General features: G+C 56.2%; 1 protein-coding gene across 1 annotated transcript; it reads right to left on the reverse strand.

The window, feature by feature from the left end:
* Window positions 1-2,217: 2,217 nt before the first annotated feature.
* ELOVL1 (ELOVL fatty acid elongase 1) lies at window positions 2,218-16,058 on the reverse strand. The gene is made up of 8 exons (XM_026033240.1): window positions 15,989-16,058; window positions 5,651-5,712; window positions 5,176-5,366; window positions 4,940-5,020; window positions 4,719-4,775; window positions 4,258-4,363; window positions 3,866-4,002; window positions 2,218-3,449 (listed from the first exon to the last, which is right to left on the reverse strand). Exons 2-8 carry the CDS (start codon window positions 5,694-5,696, stop codon window positions 3,195-3,197), a joined length of 873 nt encoding a protein of 290 aa, XP_025889025.1. The 5' UTR covers window positions 5,697-5,712; window positions 15,989-16,058; the 3' UTR covers window positions 2,218-3,194.
* Window positions 16,059-19,068: the final 3,010 nt, after the last annotated feature.

Consider the following 19,068-nt stretch of genomic DNA (forward strand, 5'->3'; position numbering starts at 1 on the left):
CTGGCCTCGCAGCCCTGCAATTAGCCAAGGGTGGATTATTAACCGCTTCCTCCTCCTTTCCCAGCATGGTACCACACAGCACCAGGCTCCAGGTCCTTAAGCTGCCCAGAGCTTTCTGAGGCAGAAGCCTGGGGCCGTGCGGGGCCGTGCGGGGCCAGGCCAGCCCCGCTGCACCGCCAGTGCAGCCCTGCAGGCCCCACGCTGAGCTGGGGTGCACAGTGACACAGCAGACCCAGGAGCAGCAGGTAGAAGAGGAGCACAGGCTGGGGCAGCTGAGCATCCTTGGGGCCACCAACCCCCCTGAATTCAGCCACGTGGAAGGAGGCATCTCCATCCTCCTCCAGAARGAAATCCTATAGCGGGAGCTGCACCCAGGCAGGGAGCAGGAGCCTGTGCAGGGCTGGACCCTTGCCCAGAGCTGAGCTGCAGTTGCAGGAGCTCCTGTCCCGTCCCCAGGCAGCCCCAGTGCTGRGTAACCCAAAGCAGATGTGTCCTGTGCCCCCCCAGCTCAATGCAGCCTCCAGCCTCAGCCTGGCTCAYGGGCTGCTCCTTACCCTGCCAGAAAGTCCTCGCGTGCCTGAAAGCTGCTGCAGTTTTTCCATACAGTCCCACATAASAGCAGTTTATCGGTCTCAGAGAGAGCCTGTCGTGCCTCTGTCCTTAGCACTAACCCACCCGCCGCAACTCTGCTTTACACACGCCTTCAARGGCCTCAGCCTTACTGAAAGGTGTTGCTATTACAGCACCCTGCCTTTGGTTGCATCCTGCTCCTAGGGCCCTGAAGCAAGAGGAAGAACCCAGGAASGAGCCAGACTGACCAAGCAAGCCCAGGAAATGCTGCCATATAAGGTGTGAAATCAGTTTGGAGCAAGCAGCCTAAGCGGAGCATGACAGCATATAAATTACTTAAGCGTATGGCTGGCCCAGGGGAAAATCACAGCTAACAGGGACAATTGGAGGAAGGGAGCGCAGAGCAATGTCAGGAACAGCCCCTGTTTCAAAATACCAAGCCTAAGTAGTTTAAAGCATTGTTACTATTTTGGGCAAGCGCAGGCTCTACGGAGAGGCAGGGAGGCGGCGGCGGGGAGCTCGGTGGCGGCTGGACCCGCGCGCCCAGCAGCCGCTCGCGCCTCTCCTGGCACGGGGAGCAGCGCAGCCCCTACGGCACAAGCCCCCAYGGAGCCGGCACCAGGGCTCCGCGTGGTGAGGCAGCCTGCGGAGCAGCGTGCGCGCTCCGGCCGCGGGACGCACGGGGGCATCTTCCGCAGGTCGGAGCTGGCAGCCCCGCCAGGCAGGAGCTCCCTGCTGCCGCAAAGTGCAGCTGCTGCAGGGCCCTTCCCAGCAAAGCCCMCACCCACAGCCAGCCCGCCATGGAAGGGGAAGCCCGCGGGGATGCAACGGTCCCAGCTTCCTGCCCCTCTTCCTGGGTCCAGACCAGCACCTGGGCCTGGCCTCCACGCTCAACATGGCCAGAGCCCAAGGGAAAGAAGGCAGCTCTGCAGCCCCAGGGGCAATCGAGAGCATCTCGTCTGGCAGACAGGAGCCCAGCACTGCCAGCCGAGAGACTCTCTGCTTGTCCCCCGCTTCAGAAAGCAACTAACTGGTCTCCCCGCTCGGTCCCCATGGCTGRGGTTTCCAGGGCCTCCCCTCCGTGCATTCCCAGTGGATTTCTGCAAAGCGGCAGCGCTGGGCGGCTCGCGGCAGCCGCTGCTGCCCCCGTGCTCCACCCCGGCCATTCCTCCGCAGGGTGGAACCGCTTTCACAACTGGAGCCCTGACACATTTCCTGCCCTGAGCCCTGCTCTACCGAGGCGCCTGGAAACAATCCTGCCTGCTGCTTCATCAGCAGACTCTCTCCCATCTTCCCCCCAAACACACAAACCTGCTACACCAGCTGCTTCTCCCAGCCCTGCCTCCAACCACACGGGGCAGGGCCAAGCACCTGGAACAGCTTCAGAGYGGGGCAAGCCAGGAAAACAAGAGGGCGCAGCCTTTTCTCCTTCTGTCTGTTTATTTTGTTGATAGAAGAGCAGCCCAGCCTGACCGGGCCTGGCTCCTTCACCTCGTCCTCAAGGCCACTGACACGGCCTGGGTTACAGGCAGAGCAGGTGACAGGCACCAGGCCAGGAGAGYGGCTGCACTGCCCTGCTGTGGGGCAGGGTACCCCCCACACCGTCCCTGAGGGGCCCATGGAGCCAGGGGGTCCTCTCTGTCACACAGCACAGCAGGACACGGCCCAACCACCTTCCTTTGTGCTGACACGGGCCAGAGCAGGACTGGTCCCAAGCAGGATGACCCAAGTGCTGTTTCTAGGGACAATTATTGCTCAAGTCTTGTGTTTGCAGGAATGGAAGTGGTCCAAGTCAAGGCTGAGCCTCCCCGCTCTAGAAGAAGCCACCAGCTGCCATTCAGGATCAGGTAAGTGTGGCTAAAGCTCGAGCACCCAGCCCAGGCACAGACGGGCAAGGCAACGGGGCCTTCTCATGGGGCAGACGCTCCTCAGGCTGTTCCAACCCCTGCCGCGCACTAGGCACCGGGTGTGTGTATTGCACTGGGCAGCTCTGGGCCTCAGGTGCCACCCTCGCTGCCCCTACATCCTCCACAGCCAGGCCTGAGCACACCAACACCAGGGCACAACTCTCCCCCCGGGCACACGGGGACCAGGGCGAGAAGGCACATGCAGCACCGTGGCACAGACAGGGTGGCACAAGGCATGGCAGAGCAGGAATATCCACACTTGTGCCGGCAGCAGCAAGCAACCAGGGACAAGTCTGCTCATCCATACAGGTTCTGATGAGGGAAGAGGAGAGGGCACCAGGACAGGGACCGGTCTCTTCTTTTGGTCCTACTCAGAAGGAAGTGAGCCCCAGGCAGAAGGGCCAGATTCAGGCACTTGGGGAAAGTTCCTTTGGAAACACTGGAATGGGGCTGCAGCCCCGCAGCTGTGATGCAGGCAGCTGCCCCTCTGCTCAACAACACTGGAAAGCAGCATGAGCCCTCCCAGCAGCGGGAGAAGCTGCCCACGGCTGCTCAGAGCAGAGGGGCTGGGCGTGCAGACAGAGGACAGCAGGGCCGGGCACAGGGGTACAACAGTCTGTAGGCACTTGATTTGGCTAGTGGCACCCAGGAGCAGGGGAACAGGTCCCAGCTGCCTCTGCCCCGGGGCTCTCATTGGCTCTGGGAGGGTCTTGCCCTCTAGTTGGCTTTGACCTTGCCATTGGTGACTGTGCCATTCTCATGGATGCTGCTACCGTTGTGCTGGGCTGCTTGCGGAGCCGTTCTGGGCAACCGTTTGCCCTTGGTGTAGGATTGGTACCAGAAGTTGGAGAACAGGATGAAGAAGATGGTCCCATAAATCCAGATGAGGTGAATGAAGATGGGAAACTGGTACTGGCAGCTGGGCATGAAGTAATACTGGGAGATGTGGACGGAGACAATCACAAACTGTGCCTAGGAGCCGGACAAACAGGGAGCCAAGTCACACGTTGGAGCAATGTCAGGGATCACACTACAGCCAGCCTTTCCAAGAGCAAGAGAGTGTGTTCCTTTCCCAMCCCAAAGCACAAGCCTATGGTGCCTCTACAGTGAGGGGCAGCTAGCAACTACACGAGAAAGGAACCACCACTGGAGACACGATGACACTTGTACAACACAAGCATCCACTGTCCTGGCRTGGGCACAGCCCAGGGGCAGCAGGCTGAACATTAGAGGTGTCCCAGCCAGGCTGGGGAGGGCAGAGGCCCCCAGAGCACGGGAAGGCCAGGGAGAGGCTGTGGAAGGGAAGCCCTCCCAGGCTGCACCTTCCCTGGGAACAAGGGCTGGCCTGGCCCTCGCGCCCGAGGCTCTGCCCCGCAGCGCGCACTCACCAGCTGGATGGCCGTGATGTGCTTCTTCCACCACAGGTACTTCTGGAAGGCAGGTCCTGCTGCTGACAGCCCGTAGTAGAAGTACATGACGACGTGCACCATGGAATTGATCATGGCRTGGAATGAGCCCATTCCCCCTGTGAGGCAGATGTTTGCTAGTGTCAGGCACTGCAACAGTCACATGTGGAGCCAAACGTCACCCTTTCTCCCAGAGCGGTGCCAAGTATGATGTTGCATAAGTGAATGCCTCCTTCAAGGGCAGCTTTTCCTTCTCTATCCTCTTCAGAGCTCCCAGGTGCCCTGCCCTTCAAGGCCAGAAAAGCCTTCCCAAGGTGCAGGGCCACCAACGCCACCGCTTCCCTAGCTGTGCATCTAGCCACATCCAGGCTTACCTGGGCCAAACTTTGCTCCCCACCACCAGCTCCAAGGCAAAACAGAATGGTGGAAAAGGTGCAGGAATGTGACCTGTTCATTCTTCTTCCGCAGGACAAAGATCACCTGCAACGACAGCCCAATAGCATCAGGATTAGCAGCCTTGAGAACAGCAGCAACAGCCTTGGATATGACTTCCAGTATCCAATCTCTGTGATGCTTCATTTCAAGCTTGCTACCAGCATGTGTTATTCACCCCTCAGCTTCCAGAGCTGCCCTCTACSAGGAGCAGCTGCAGTAGCCTAGAGGGGCCTCCCCAGCAGTGATGCTCGACAAAAGCACTGCTGGGTCAGACAAGCAGGGACTGAAGGAAGCACCTCCCTCGGAGACACTCAGCCTGAGCTCCTGGTTAAGTGTCCCCCTGGCCTCAGGTCCCTGCATCCCCCACCTAGGCACAGGGCTTGCCCAGCGCGTCACTCACCGTGTCTGTGAGTTCGATGAACTTTGAGAAGACAAAGAGCCAGGCAACACGGACCATCTGCAAGAGAAGCCGTGAGAGACTCATCTGAGTTCAAAGCCTGGGTCAGCTGAAGAGTCAGAGGCAGGAAGCCACTTGCTCTGGGGCAGACAGGCAGCTGCCCCTCACTGCCCCAATGGGCACTAAAGGCCTCCCTGCTTGTGGGGAGAGGGAAGAAAACTCACCCTGAGGGCCTTGGGGTCCTGCGAGAAGTCCACAGGGTCACATCTCCAGGTGTACCCAGTCAGCCACCCAGCCATCAGGAACTGCAACAAGAGCATGACCTGGGTGAGGCCCAGCACATCACCCACACCTCCCAGCCCTCCTCAGGAAGGGCAAAGAGCTGCCCACAGAAGGGCCTCCCATCACACATGCAGCCTGCAAGGTAAGGACTGCTTTACAAATGCCAAATAATACTCACCTCATAAACTATATAGACTGAAAGTCCCACCAAAAAGAAGTTGTATAGCACCATGAACTTCTTCAGGTTTAAAGGCTTCCTGTTGGCCATTAGCCGAGGGCCCAGGGATAGTACGAAGTAGACATATGTCAGAAGGATGCCCATCACAAGGAAGGGAGACTGCATCAGTGGGTAGTCAGCAATGCGGGGGTCTGTGGAGAGAGCATGGAGCAGAGCAGTGAGCAACCCTGCGCTGCTGCCAGCAAYCACAGAGGAGACAGGGGCCACCTAGCAAGTCCTCTCCTCCAGGACAGAAGCTCAGGTAGATGCAGCTTGGGGCTGAAGCAGCAAAAACTGAGGTGCAACCTGAACCCAGAGCTGTGTCTGGGTCAGGGCAGAGGCAGGAAGCAGCCAGGGCCAGCCCACATGGAGACAGACTCCTCCACTGTGCTGTGAGGCACAGAGTGGCTGCCGCTGGACAGGGCCCAGCACCCACCTGCTTTCTTCATGAAGTCCTGATAAATGGTCACGATCCCCTCCATGGCAGTGGTGGTGACTCTGCAGGGAGAGGGGAAAGGATCAGGCAGCTGCAGTCGGGCAGTTTCTAGCACAGCTTCCATCATGAGCATCGAGTCAGCACCTCTCTCAGCAGAGCCCACATCAGCATCTGCTCTCCAAGAGCCACGTGCTCCCCATGGCTCTTCACCCAGCCTCACTTGGCTCCAGATCTGCTGGGATGGAAGAAGCTGCTTGGGAAACCTACCACCTCCCACCAGTCCTTCCTCAAGAAGGGATCTTACCATTGCAAGCTACCAAGGTAGGGCTCCAACCCTAGGGCCGTATGCCCAGCCCTTTCTCAGTGTCACTCCTGCTTCACATGCCAAGTGTTGCTCACCCACAACAGCRATGCTGGGTGCCCTTGCCACACAGTGAACACCCCCATGCCAGCCAGCGAAGACGTGGGGTGCCTGCATCTGCTGATGTTTCCAGATGGGATCTTACTAGGAGCAAGAATGGGCCTCTTGGATCGGTGGCTCCCTCCCATAGGCCAGCCCTCCAGGGCCGGGGCAGGCTGCTTGCCAAAGGCATCTAGGCACTATCCCTGGATTAAGAGTAGGAGAAGCTGCAGGAGAGGGATGTGATTGCAGGGAGAAGGTCTGGCACCGTGAGCATGTGGCCRTGCTGTCAGAGCACACTGCACTATCCACATGGATGCTCCACAGGCTCCTGCTGCTGCCAGCCAGTTTGGGAGAGCTCTCCCAGGCGCTGTGCCCCCAGGAGCTGCCCCTGCAGAGGCCCGTGGYGTGGGGCACAGAACATGTCCCGCCTGGAACACCGCAGGCCCGGCCTTCCTGACTCACCCCTGCGGAAGTGTTCCCTGCGCCTGCTACCAAACAGCCACTCCACCTACCTCCAGCTGCCTCCTTCCACTCTCCCACAGATTTCCTGCTGCCACCCCCAGGAAGCAGACAGCTCCTCCCAGGCCAGCAGAGTCACCCCACGGGCCTCTCTTACTCTTAGGAAGGTCCTAGTTGGGATTATCCCGCAGGTGCAGCCACCCCAAGGCCCTCCAGCTGCTCCTTCAACTTTGCAGCAGAGCGAGGACCTGGGTCTGCTCTTTGCTCTGCCTGAGAGACAGGACTGCAGCAGACACTGCCAGACCCCAGTGTGGTGCTACAAAGCCTGGAAATGCTTCAGGGACATTGCCCGAGGGGCTGCCATGGACTTGGCACCCACTACCCCACTGCAAGGGGCCTGGGAATCGGTTAGTCGGGGCCCAGGACACAGCAAGTAATACTCATTTGCAGGACCTCCCTAATACCAAAAGGTTTAAGGTCCCGGGCACCACTAAATAATCTGTTCTCCATGTGTAACAAAGGCCAGAAGAGCATAGCAGAAGTTGCCACATCCTTGAAAGACACTCTAAAGACTYGGGCTCTGGGAAACGCTGTAAATAAACTCCTTAAAGCTGCTGAGCCCCAAGCAAGCTCCAAACTTGTCTGTCTAGTTTAGGTTTTAAACCACTATATCCAGCTACACCTTTATTTGTTAGCTTGAGGACTCCTCGAGAGTCAGTTCTCAGCACATGTACCTGACTCTTCAAGCTCTGTGTTTATCTTATCGAGCTGAATGAGTCAGAGTTACTACAGGTCCAGGGTAGAGGCAAAACTACTGGGGAGCACCTCTTTAGGGCAGCTTGGGAAGGGAGGCGAGCGCCAGCGTCGCCCTCAGACCCACAACTACATCCCACACCGCAGGGATGAGGGCGATGTTGAGCCTGGGCACTGCCGACCCCAACACGAGCAGCACCGACCCTAGGACGGCAGCTCAGAACACCTGGGGTCGGTCCCGGCTCGCAAGCCGTGGGGCTGGTTCTGCCCCAGAGCCGTGAAGGCGGCACAGAGCACACGCATGAAGGCGGCACAGAGCACACGTGTGAAGGTGGCACAGAGCACACGTGTGAAGGTGGCACAGAGCACACGTGTGAAGGTGGCACAGAGCACACGTGTGAAGGCGGCACAGAGCACACGTGTGAAGGTGGCACAGAGCACACGTGCTGGACACAAGGCCATGCAGCGAGGAGCAGAGCTGTCCCCAGGCAGCTGCAGAAGCCAATTCCATCCGCTCGGCGCTGGCACAGAAATCCTCACTGGCACCAAGGGCAGCAAGTTTCTCTTACCACATAGACACACTCGGCACTTCCACAGTCCTTAATGGCACGGGCTGGGAGGAGGTACTGGAGTGGTAGCTTAAAGGACAGGCTCTGGGCAAGCCCCAGGACTTCCTCCTGCAACAGCAGGAGCAAACTAGCACGACTGCATTTGCAGATCCTTTCAGAAGGGACCTGGGAGCTTTCCACAGCTTCCCTAGGCTGAATGTGTTGCTACACCCAGCGAACAACTACAACACCTCCAGGGCCTCCCCGAGCTCAGCCTGGGTCTTTGCGACACCCCGTATCCATGCTGACATGCCACATGCTCCCGCAGGACAGGCAATGCAGCAGGTGGGGGAACGCTGCACCACGCTGCGAGCAGCTGCACGTGCATCTGCCTCCTCCTCCTCCTCCTGCGGGGAGGCAGCCCTGGCCTGCCCGCCTGGAGCAGTCCGGGAATAGAGCCACGKGTGACCTCCCCTCACCAGCCAGAGCCACCACAGCTCCGTGTCCAGCTCTTGTGCTGCTCKTATGGATTTTGCAGCACTGGTATTAGCAGCAGGGCTTCAGTTTCTATGACCATGGGATCCTGTTTGAAGACCAACGTTTAACGGGGAGAACCAGAACCAGCAGGGCACTTGTGTCCTTGCCAACATTTACCCAGGCTGGTTAGGAGGGCTTTAAACTAGGCAGGATGGGAGAAGGGGAGAGTTATAGTGACGTGGCAGTCGGTGAGAATGTGATTATAGCAGGTTTTGTGCACCTGCCTCAGAGAATCTACAGGCTCAACTACCTCCCTGAAATGCCTTGACACCAATACACACAGACTGGGGAATAAACAGGAGGGATCAGAGATCTGTTTGAGGAGAGGCCCTGATCTCATTGCAATTAGAGACACGGTGGGAGGGTTCACAGGGCTGCAGTGCTGCCATAGACAGCTATGTACTTTTTAGGAAAGACAGACCAGGAAGGAAGGCCAGGTCCTTCCTTCCAAGGGGAGCTGCTCTTTATGAGCAARAGCAACTGGAATGTACAGAGCTCTGCCTAGAGGGGGGATGAAGAAGGAGCTGAAGACTTAGGGATGAAGATTAAAGGGCAGGTTAACATGCGAGACACATGTTGTGGGTGTTGAGCACAACGAGCTCCCTCCTCGGGAGGAAGATGCCATTGAGGCCTTCTGTAGCCAGATGGAAGTGGCCTCCCACTCACAGGCCACTTGTTCTCATGGGGGACTCCAACCACACTGGTACCTGCTGGAAGGGTAACACAGCTGAGCACAAACAGYCCCAGAGGATCCTGCAGAACATGGGTGGTAACTTTTTGGCACAGGACCCAATGAGGGCAGGGGAGCTGCTGGACCCAGTGCTAACAAAATAAAGAAGAGCTGGTTGGAAATGTGAAGGTTAGGGGTAGCCTTGGCTGCAGTGGTCACGAGACAGTGGCGTTCAGGATTCAACAAGGAAGCAGCAGGGCAATAAGGAGAATTGCAAACCTGAACTTCTTCAGGAGGACTTAGACAAACTTGAAGTCCTCCACAGATCCATAGGCCCTGATGGGACGTACCCAAGAGCGCCACAGAGCTGGTGGATGTTATTGCTAAGTCACTCTCCCTCCCCTCTGAAAGGTCATGGAGAACAGGAGAGGTACCTGAGGACTGGAAGGCAGGCACCCCTGTGTGCAGAACAGGCAAGAGGGAGGAGCCAAGCAACTACAGGCCAGTCTGTTTCACCTCCATCCCTGGAAAGGTGATGGAACAGCTCATCCCAGATGAGCTCTCTAAGCATGTGGTATATGAGAAGGTGATCAGGAGTAACCAGTAGGGATTCTCCAAGGGGAAATCATGCTTAACCAATCCAATAACCTTCTATTATAGAGTGATTGGCTGGTTACACAAGGGAATGTTGAGCAGTGGATTTTGTTGACTTCAGCAAGCCTTTTGCCATCTCCCATAACATCCTCATAGTCAAGCTCAGGAAGTGTGAGTTATAGGGGCATGCAAGAAGAAAGACTGAAAAATGACTGAATGGCAGAGCTGCAAGTGTTGTGATCAGTGGCAGCCTGYAGCTAGTGACAGCCCCCACAAGCCAGTATTGAGTCCCATGCTGTTGAATTTATTCATCAGTGACCTGAATGGAGAGACAGAGTGCACCCTCCCCAGGTYTGGGGAGGGTGCAAAACTTGGAAGAAGGGCTGACACAGTGGAGGGCTGTCAGAGGAACCTCAAACAGGCTGGAGAGGTGGGTGCCTCATGAAGTTCCACAGAGGCAAGTGCAGAGTCCTGCACCTAGGCAGGACTTACCCCCTGCACTAGTACAGGCTGGGGCTTGACCTTCTGGAGAGCAGCTCTGCAGAGGAGCTGGGGATGCTGGTGGACAGCAGGCTGGACATGAGCCACCAATGTGCCCTTGGGGCCAAGAATGCCAGTGGTACGCTGGGGTGCATTAGGGAGAATGCTGCCAGCAGGTCAAGGGAAGCGATTCTCCCTCTCAGCCCTGGTGAGGCCACATCTGGAGCACTGTGTCATGAAACCACTGGAGAGAATCCAATGTGGAGCTACAATTAGGAGACTGGAACATCTCTCCTATGAGGAGATGCTGAGAGAGCTGGGCCTGTTTAACCTGAAGAGAGGCAATCTTACCAGTGTGTATAAATATCTCAAGGGAGGGTGACAAGAAGGGACAAACTCTTTTCAGGGGTGGCCAGACAAAAGGCAAGGGCCACAAACTGAAGCACAAGAAGTTYCATCTAAATGAGGAAAAGCTCCTTGCCTGTTGGGGTGACAGCAGTGACACAGGCTGCCCMAAAGGGTTGTRGAATCTTCTATTCTGGAGATATTCAAACCTGCCTGAACACAGTTCTGTGCAACATGCTTTAGGGGACCCTGTTTGTGCAGGGGAGGTAGACTAGGTCATCTCCAAACATCTCTTCCAACCTTGATCWTTCTGAAATTCTTTCATGATTTTCTAGCACAGAGCAGCAATGCTGAGAATCTGAATTCACCCCCTATTCCAGAACTTCAGGAACCCACAGCCCAGACACACCAAGCACAACAGGTAGACTCTGGACAAACATTTCCTTCCAGCTCACATCACAGGGCTGCTTCCCTCTATTAGGGAACACATTCTCACTATTTACAGGCCAGAGCACTAGGCTGCATTTTGCCCTAGTAACCAACATCAGGATTAGAGACTTGCTTACGTTCAGCACTGTGTAAACCATCTACTTCACAGCCACACAGCTAATCAGTGCAGCTTCAGCAAGAACAGCAAACCCCTTTATAGCAAGTCCCAGCAGCCCAAGAGCAGCCAGACCACAGCACTGCGAGCCACAACACTGACAGCAGCCAGGACACAACCCACTGAGTTTTGTTACAGCAAATCTTACCCCACAYAGCAGCCACCTGCCAGCAGGCTCAGCCCTCTCCTCCCCCAGCAGCCACCACCTCATCAACACTCAAGCCAGAAATCAGTCCTGTAATAGGTGAGAAAGCAAGCCACCGTGATCACTAACTTAATTACAGAGAGCACCTAAGCAGCCTGGTAGGCAGCCACCGAGCTGCCACCCGGCAAGATGGCGCCAGGCCCTTGCTGAATTGGGTGAATCAGGCCCAGCCTCACTGCGGCTCCCGGCAGAGCAGGAGGTCAGGAGATAACCAGCTGGCTAGAGATCAAACCAGCTYTCCTGCCCTGACCTACAAACAGCTGGCAGAAAGGCTTGCTGCAGCACTGAGCTGCACAATCATCAACAGAGCAGCCTCTAAGCCCTTCTTCACCCAGTTCCCTTAGAGCAGGTGGCCAGCAGCACCTGCTCAACTCGCAGGAGCTCCAGGAAAGCACTCAGGTTCTGGSAGAGTCCACATACAGCTCTGGGCAGGACAGGTCACCATAAAGCAGAGATAACTATTTAGATTCTTTATTTTTCTACAGTTGTCCCTAGGAGGGAGACAAAGGGTCTGCACATAGTTGGCTTCTCACAGAGCACCTGGAGAAGGCAGCTGAAACATGTAAGAGCAGACAGCACTCAGCAGGAACTGCACTCAGGCACACACAATTTACTGTCAACAGCCACAGCCATGTAACTGAAGATTCAGTCAATACTGTTTTCCACAGGCTCCTGAAGTCCTGTTTTCCCAAGGAAACGTCACTGTCTAAAGAGGTGCTTGTGCACCCTCTGAGGACACAAGAGACCAGTCTGGCAGAAGAGCACCAGCTACTAWATTTAAAGAGTAGAAACCCACACGGAGTTTTAGGACACAGTARAAAAGCAGAGCTCTCTTGATGCGACACATTCCTTGAACAGAGCTCAAGAACTAGTCTCAAAGATGCAGCAGAAAATTCTTGCAGACTTTGCAGGTGACACCACCAGATAAGTCCCCACTCTAACGGCTGATCCACTTGCCACTGCCTCTAGCTCCGCTGTTTCCTACTGTGTTTCAGAGGATACAGCTAAGAGCTTGATACCAGGGTGCTTCTGATGAGAGTATAAGAGGGTTGTGTTCAGAGCAGACATACAGACTTTAACCCTGATAAATCTGCAGCTCTTGCAAGAGCTGCAATTGCTGCTGGTATTGAAATCAAGTTGTCTGGAAACTATTTTTGACACCAAAAGTTTGACCCCAAGTGGCTGGAAGTGACCCATCTGAAGCAGGTAGTTCCCTTATCTTCAGCAGGTGGGTGTTAACACCCTGTTGCTCTATCTCACACTGTGGCTGAAGAAACCCTGGAGCCTTTGGATGGCATCCTGCAAGTAGAGATTAAGCTCTCCCTTTCCCATGTTCTTTGGGAACACAGAGATTAAGGAAACTCCTAGATGAGCAGATAAATTCTGCATAGTCTGGGTAGTCACCCCAAATGTGCAGGGAAAGGAGCAAGCCCACTGCAATAGGGTGCCAGAAGCCTTGTACAGAGGCAGGGAATCCGACTTCAAGGTCTCAGCACATACTGAGATAAGAGGTCTGCACCCAAGTTTGTTTTCCATAATATTCGCTGTATTCCTCTGGAGACAAGTATCTCCCTGGACCAATCATGCACATTTAGGACAGGCTGGCTCCCTACCACGTTTAATATTGTGCTGACTGCATATTCAGAGTACTGCTCTGATCYGAATCAGTCCAGATGAGATCAGTCAGGAACAAGCAGGGAAAAGGTGACAGCAGAACACTCTGGCATGGAAAAGAGTGAAGGAGGAATTGAATAAAGAGAAGACAAGATACTTACAAGTCAAAATAAGGCAACTCTTCCCACAATATCAAAACAGTGCTTAGTGGCTCATGGAATACCAGGTAAACAGAGGAGATGGAGGCAGCCAGGCCTCATTTTGAGAGCAATGCCACAGTGCATGGAGCAGAGATGGGGGGTACCCAGGTTGCTTCCCAAGAGCAGCTACTAGAAACAGATCAAGTCCTGCATGCATCTTGCATGCAGGGCAGGCAGTGGACCACAGCATTTCATTACTATTCAGTAGTCAAGCAAGCAGCTCACAACAAGGCTTCAGTTCTGCTCCCACAACAGTTTATAGTCATTACCATGCTCTGTCCATCAAGGGCTTTGCATGGATTGGGCATAGAGTCAAAAAATGGGGACATTAGAGGTCTACAAAGCCATATTTTGCCTTTGACATCACACACAAAAAGCACAGATACAAACTGATGGGTCCTTACTGCAGAATGGAAGGGGACAGGCTACACAACACACATGACACAGGCTCAGGCTTCCCTACCCTCCAAGCTGAGGGGTCAGAGACCCACAGCCATCCAGCCACTACCACAAATGGATGCTCACTGGCAACACAACTGCTTCCAGAGACTGCAACAGTTCAGTAGAGGCACCACAAATGCCAGTAGGCAGGGTTACAGCCCCCACAAGAGATACCAGCCTCTGTTACCTTCACAGGTGCAGGGGGTTCACCCCATGCCAGCACTACTGCTCCCACAACAAGCAGAGGGGAATCTTCTTAGGGTCAAGTGAAAGCAGCACAGGATACAAGTCCAAGCATACACAGAACAAGCCCAACAGCAAGCCAGCCAATTCAATYCAGGTCCCCACAGTAGGAGCACTCCCTGAAGAGCTGAAGAGCTTGTTGTCTCATCAGCAGTTTCCTACCTTGAACATCTTCAAGAAAAGATCAACCTGAAATCAGATACCCAATAATGACAAGAAAGAAGTCAATAACCCCCAGACTAGGTTTCCACCTCCATCAGTAGTGACCTACCAAAGACTCATATAGCATCCAGGCTGAGCCAGCCTCACAGCTACACCACCCCACAACTCCTACAGGGAAGAGCCCTGGCTCCAGGGAGCAGGTGCCCTCGGAAGGAGGCTGGGCTGCCTCACCTGCTTGACTAGCAAGAACTTGACTTTCCAGCCCAAGTACTCCCACCACTTGACAACTACTCAGGCACATTCTAACACAAACCCAGTTCAATAGCACAGGAACACAGGCAAGGTCTCAGGTCATTACAGGCACCACTCCCAACATCTCATGTAAGCTCCTTCCTAAAGGAACTTAACCTGAGGGTTTGCTGTGCTATAATCCTAGCAGGAAGGAGGAAGGACAAGTGTTCACCCTCACCCAGCAAAGGCACTGCTGATGACCTGACTTAGCACTGCAGGAAAACTGTCTTCAGCATCATCCTGGGGATGCACAAAGCTCTTCCTCCATGAAGRCAGAGAGGCAGCACAGCACACCTTGAATAAGCCCTTCATTTCACCCTCAAATCACAGCGCAAGAAATTTCAAGCCCAGAATAAGAGGTTTCATGCTCCAAAGCTCCAGTCTTTTCTCTTAAAGGGGAGTAGCCCTCATTGCTGCCCTGAATGACCATATAATGCCCCCCACATGTAACAGACTTTCAGGAAACAGAGGTGAGAATCTCTTGCAGGGCAGGACTGCAGAGGCCCAGCCTGTGTGGGTGGCATGGCTAAGCCCTTCAGCAAGATGCAGCAAGAACAGGCTGCTGCAACAGCTGGCATRGAGCTACTTCTCAAAGGAATAGCTTGTCAGGAACAGCTCACACCCATGAGCTGGAGCAGCTTCCTATGAAGGAGATAATATCCAGCTGTCTCAATCAAGCCCTGAGGACCCAGCCAGCAGCTTGATTCTCTAAACTGCCCTCAAGAAGCTGCTCAGCAGGTCTGGTGGGAAGGTCAGCTCAGCCCAGGCAGGAATCTGCCCTAGCTGCATTCTGGAAGAGTAGGTGGTCAAGTTTTGGAATGGATGCACTGCTACAGCACAGCAGGATGGATACGCTTGGTGCAGAGAAGGGCCTCATCTCCAAGTGGGAAAAGAGATGCTCAGAGGGAATGTGCTAACAGCGAGAGCACTCTCGTCACAGTTTACCCGCTGAGCGAGCAGGCCTCCCCTCAGACTCCTAGGGAAAGAAGGGACACTCATCTCCCTTCCTCCTTCCCTTGAGGCACCAGAATCAGAAGAGGCGCCCAAGTGGAAGCATGAGACTGTCCCTCCACAGCACTCTGAACAAGGCTGCAGGAATAAGTCCAGACACAGACAAACAGATGAGCCCCTCAATGCCTCCCTACCCATCTTAGACAACCTTCCCAGTTATCATTCTATAACAGCAGGCCCATATACTGCAGCCCAGCTCCAGCACTGCCWGCAGAAGGTCAGGTGGGTGCTGATCCTGGCCGTCCAAGTCCGCAGGTGTCCAGCACTGACAGACCCCCATGCATGACAGCACCACATACYACTCACCAGCTCAAGGTAGGCCCACAGCAGGGCTGCTGCCACCACAAGGGTGAGGACAAGGATCTCCTCCCACCCATGTTCCAGCACAAGGGCTCGAGGGGGGCCAAGCACCTACATGAGCTGGCGCTCAAAGCCAACATTGTGTCAGCCGCAGTGGGGGAGGCCTGGTACTGCCATGCTGCCCGGAGGAGGAGGGCAGAGGAATCTCTCAATGGCACATTGATGCTGAGGGCTGTGTAGGAGAAAGCTCCCCTGCCTCCGAGCAGCCAACACTGTTGGGAGGCCGCTTTTCACCCCATGAGGCTGCAGCCAAGCCCAACACAGCAGCAGGTCCAGTGCTCTGGCCTGGTCCAGCCCTGCTCGACACTGCGCAGACATTAAGGCCTCTCCCCAAAGCCAAGCAGGGGCTCCTCCGCAGCGCACACATGCCAGGCTCCGCACCGGGGCGGCAGGACAACGTGCTTGGCGCTGGCCTTACCTGCGCTCCGCTCCAGGGAAGGTGGCTCTCAGCGCAGGCCCTGCGTCCCCGTGTCCCGCCGCGTCTCCAGCTGTSAGGAGGAGGAGGAGAGCTCAGCTCRCAGCTCCTGCCTGGCTGCCCCTCCCCACGCTCTGTGAGGCACCACTGGGGCCTAGCGCTGTCGTCAGGCACCCTGGGGAGACCGTGGGCCCCACGGCAGAGGTTCCCCCACACGCGGGGCCCACGCATTTCAGCTGCKTGGAGTGGCCCTTCCCAGGCTGCCCTTGTCCCAGGCCAGCAGCAGCCCTGCCCAGGGCGGCCCGGCACYGCTTTCCAGCCACTTCCAGGCCTTCCCTCGCAGCAAGTGGCCTCTCCCCCCACACAGCCCAGCTGGGCCCCCGGCACACACAGAGCACAGCCCCCTGCGGGAGTCACTTCCACATTCAGAGAGGTGCCAAACTGCCCCACGTTGTATAACTGGCRTATCCGCACTCGGAGCGGGCAGGAAGCAGAGCCATGAGTCAGACACTTTCCCTCAGCAGCTCTGCCCCGGCCTGCGCCCGGCGCGGCCGCACCAGGAGCCGCCGCTGCAGCAGGAGGGTTCCCCGGCCACCGCGTAGGGAGCAGCGGGGAGATACTCCCTTCCTCTGGGCGGGTSTGTGGTGGCGCCCACGGCGCTGCCGGGGAGTCCCAAATAAGGGCGGTCCCTGTGGCAGGAAGGGGACGAAAACAACCCCTCCTGCTCAGAGGAGCCACAGGGGAGGCAGCAGCCGAGCCCAGGGGCGGCTCTGGGCTGCGCTGCAGGTCCCCGCTCCACCGGGACGCGGCTTCCCGCCGGGGCCGCTCCCGAGATGCGGCCCGGCCGCTGGCCCTTATCTGGCCGCCGCGACGTGACGCAGGGCGGCGCGCGCTGCCCCRGCGCCGCCACAGGCCCGGCCGATGGAGTCATCCCCCCGCAGCGCGGGGCTCGCAGCGCCTTGCGACACGCGGCCCTCCCTGCCCACGGGGCTACGGCTTCCCCAAACCCGTCTCTCCGCCACCTCGCCCGGCGTCACCGTCGCGCTTTGTCTAGGGGACACGTTCTCCTCCCATGCCCTGCGGCGGACAGGGCTTCCCGGGCGACAGACACGCAGGCGGCCGCCGCACAAGCGCCCGCGCCCTCCCCTCCTGCGGGCTGTTCACGCTGCGGAGCCAGCGCGCGGCCTCGCGGGGCAGGGTCCAGCCTGGCAAAGTCGGCAACCGGGAGCAACTGGGCACCGGAGCCCGCCAAGGCCTGAGCTATCCCGCTTTGCAGCGCGCCCTCATCTTTGCCGGGTGTTTCCAGGGTTCGYGGGAGGTCAGAACCGCCTCTCAGACACCTACGCCATACAAACACCCGCCCACGGCAGAAACAAACCCTACACCCTCAACCCACCACCAAGGCTAGATGCCACCTCMAACCCCTAGGGAGTGGGGGGCCTCTACCAGCACCCGCTCCCCTCTCATGGGCACGGAGATCCCGCCCCCGCAACCACGCAGCTCGGGCGGGCTGGGCCCAGCCCCACCGCCCGGGAGKGCCCCACCACGTGTGCGCGGCACCCCAGACCACGCGCACTCACCGCCAGCCGCACCCCACTCTGCCCGCCGCCACCGCTGCCCGCCGCTTAAATACCACTGCCCTGCCCCCTCGCCGCTGCCGATTGGCCGCGGGCGGCGCGCTCCGCCCTTTAGGCCGCGCGGCCAATCGGCGCGGACGGTGAAGGCTCGGCTAACAGCGAGGGCTCCGCCCACTCCGGGCGGGAACGCCGGCGGGGAGCGGGCGCCGCTCCTGAGGCGGCGTCTGGGAATGGGGCGTTCTGGGGGGATTTGGGTGGGTTTTAGGGGCGCTGCAGGGAGAGAGTCGCTCCTGGAGCACGGGGGAGCACCCGCAGGGCTTAGCAGGGCCGCTGCTGTTATTGGTGTGGGGGGCCTCAGGTTCCTGGTCACGGTTCCCCAAACCAGGCCTGGTCTCCTGTCCATGTTTCCAGAATTTACTCTTATAACTGTTACGAATCATCTTCTCACTTCCAGATGAAATTGCTTTACGATGAGTTAATATCCATTTGTTCTGTGCCAAAGTTGTCTTCTATCTTACACAGACCCCCTGCTTGGGTATTTATGCCCTAATGTTTTTACACAACAACTATCCCTCTTAGCCAGCACATGGATGACTAAACAATCAAGTTTTATCACCATTTTCTTAGTAGCCAGCCTGTCCCTGTGCCTGCTGCTTCAGTAGCTGCCCTGGTCAAAGTGTTGTTCAAGTTCACTGAAGATGGTGATGGTGGTGAAGACGGTGACCAGAWGTGTTCCTTCACCCTCCTACAGTGTCAGTGTCTAGCAATGTAGTATTCCAGCAGATTTCATCAGAATATTCCAAATATTTGTGCCAGTCCTTACGGAAATTATCAGACCATCCCTGAAGTATCCCACTTTCTATAAATCCCACTGTGCTYTCTTTCACCTTGACTTTCCTCTGCTTTCATCTTGACCTTAACCAGCTCCTCATCACATTACATCCTGCACATTAAATTCCTGCCCCTACAATCTTCACCAAGTTCCCCAAAAGATCTGATGTTTCCCAGGAGTCCTGACCTATTGGTTTTCCTTTCCAGGATAAAGCTTCTTTAGAGAAAGCTATCAGCTTAGTCAGATATAATAGGCTATATTTTACCCACTTTCCATTTCCCATCCCTATGATGAGTTACTCTTTAATTGGACACTATTAACAGCAGTCTGACAGGCCTGCAGCTGTCTGGATCACTCTTGTTCCCTTTTCAAATACAGGTATTGCTTCCTTTTCTTTTTTTTTCCTTTTATTTTGAACCATTGGTCTATTTTAATTGATTCTTGATTCATTTCTGTGAAAATGTTGCTGTGTCATTTGTCCTGAAATGGATGATCACCAGTAGATTCCTTCCCACTCCTTAGCAGATACTTTTCAACCTTGTGTCCCACATCTCTGGGCTTTCTTCAAGCATTCCTTCTGCCCTCGATCCACCCTTGCTGGCAGGCTTCACAGAGCCCCAAATTACATGGCCAAGCCTCTTCCTGCTACTGTCACACACTTCCAGCTTGCTCAC

Source organism: Nothoprocta perdicaria, unplaced genomic scaffold, assembly GCF_003342845.1.
Source record: "Nothoprocta perdicaria isolate Ctin4 unplaced genomic scaffold, notPer1 scaffold_0, whole genome shotgun sequence".
Taxonomy (NCBI): domain Eukaryota; kingdom Metazoa; phylum Chordata; class Aves; order Tinamiformes; family Tinamidae; genus Nothoprocta; species Nothoprocta perdicaria.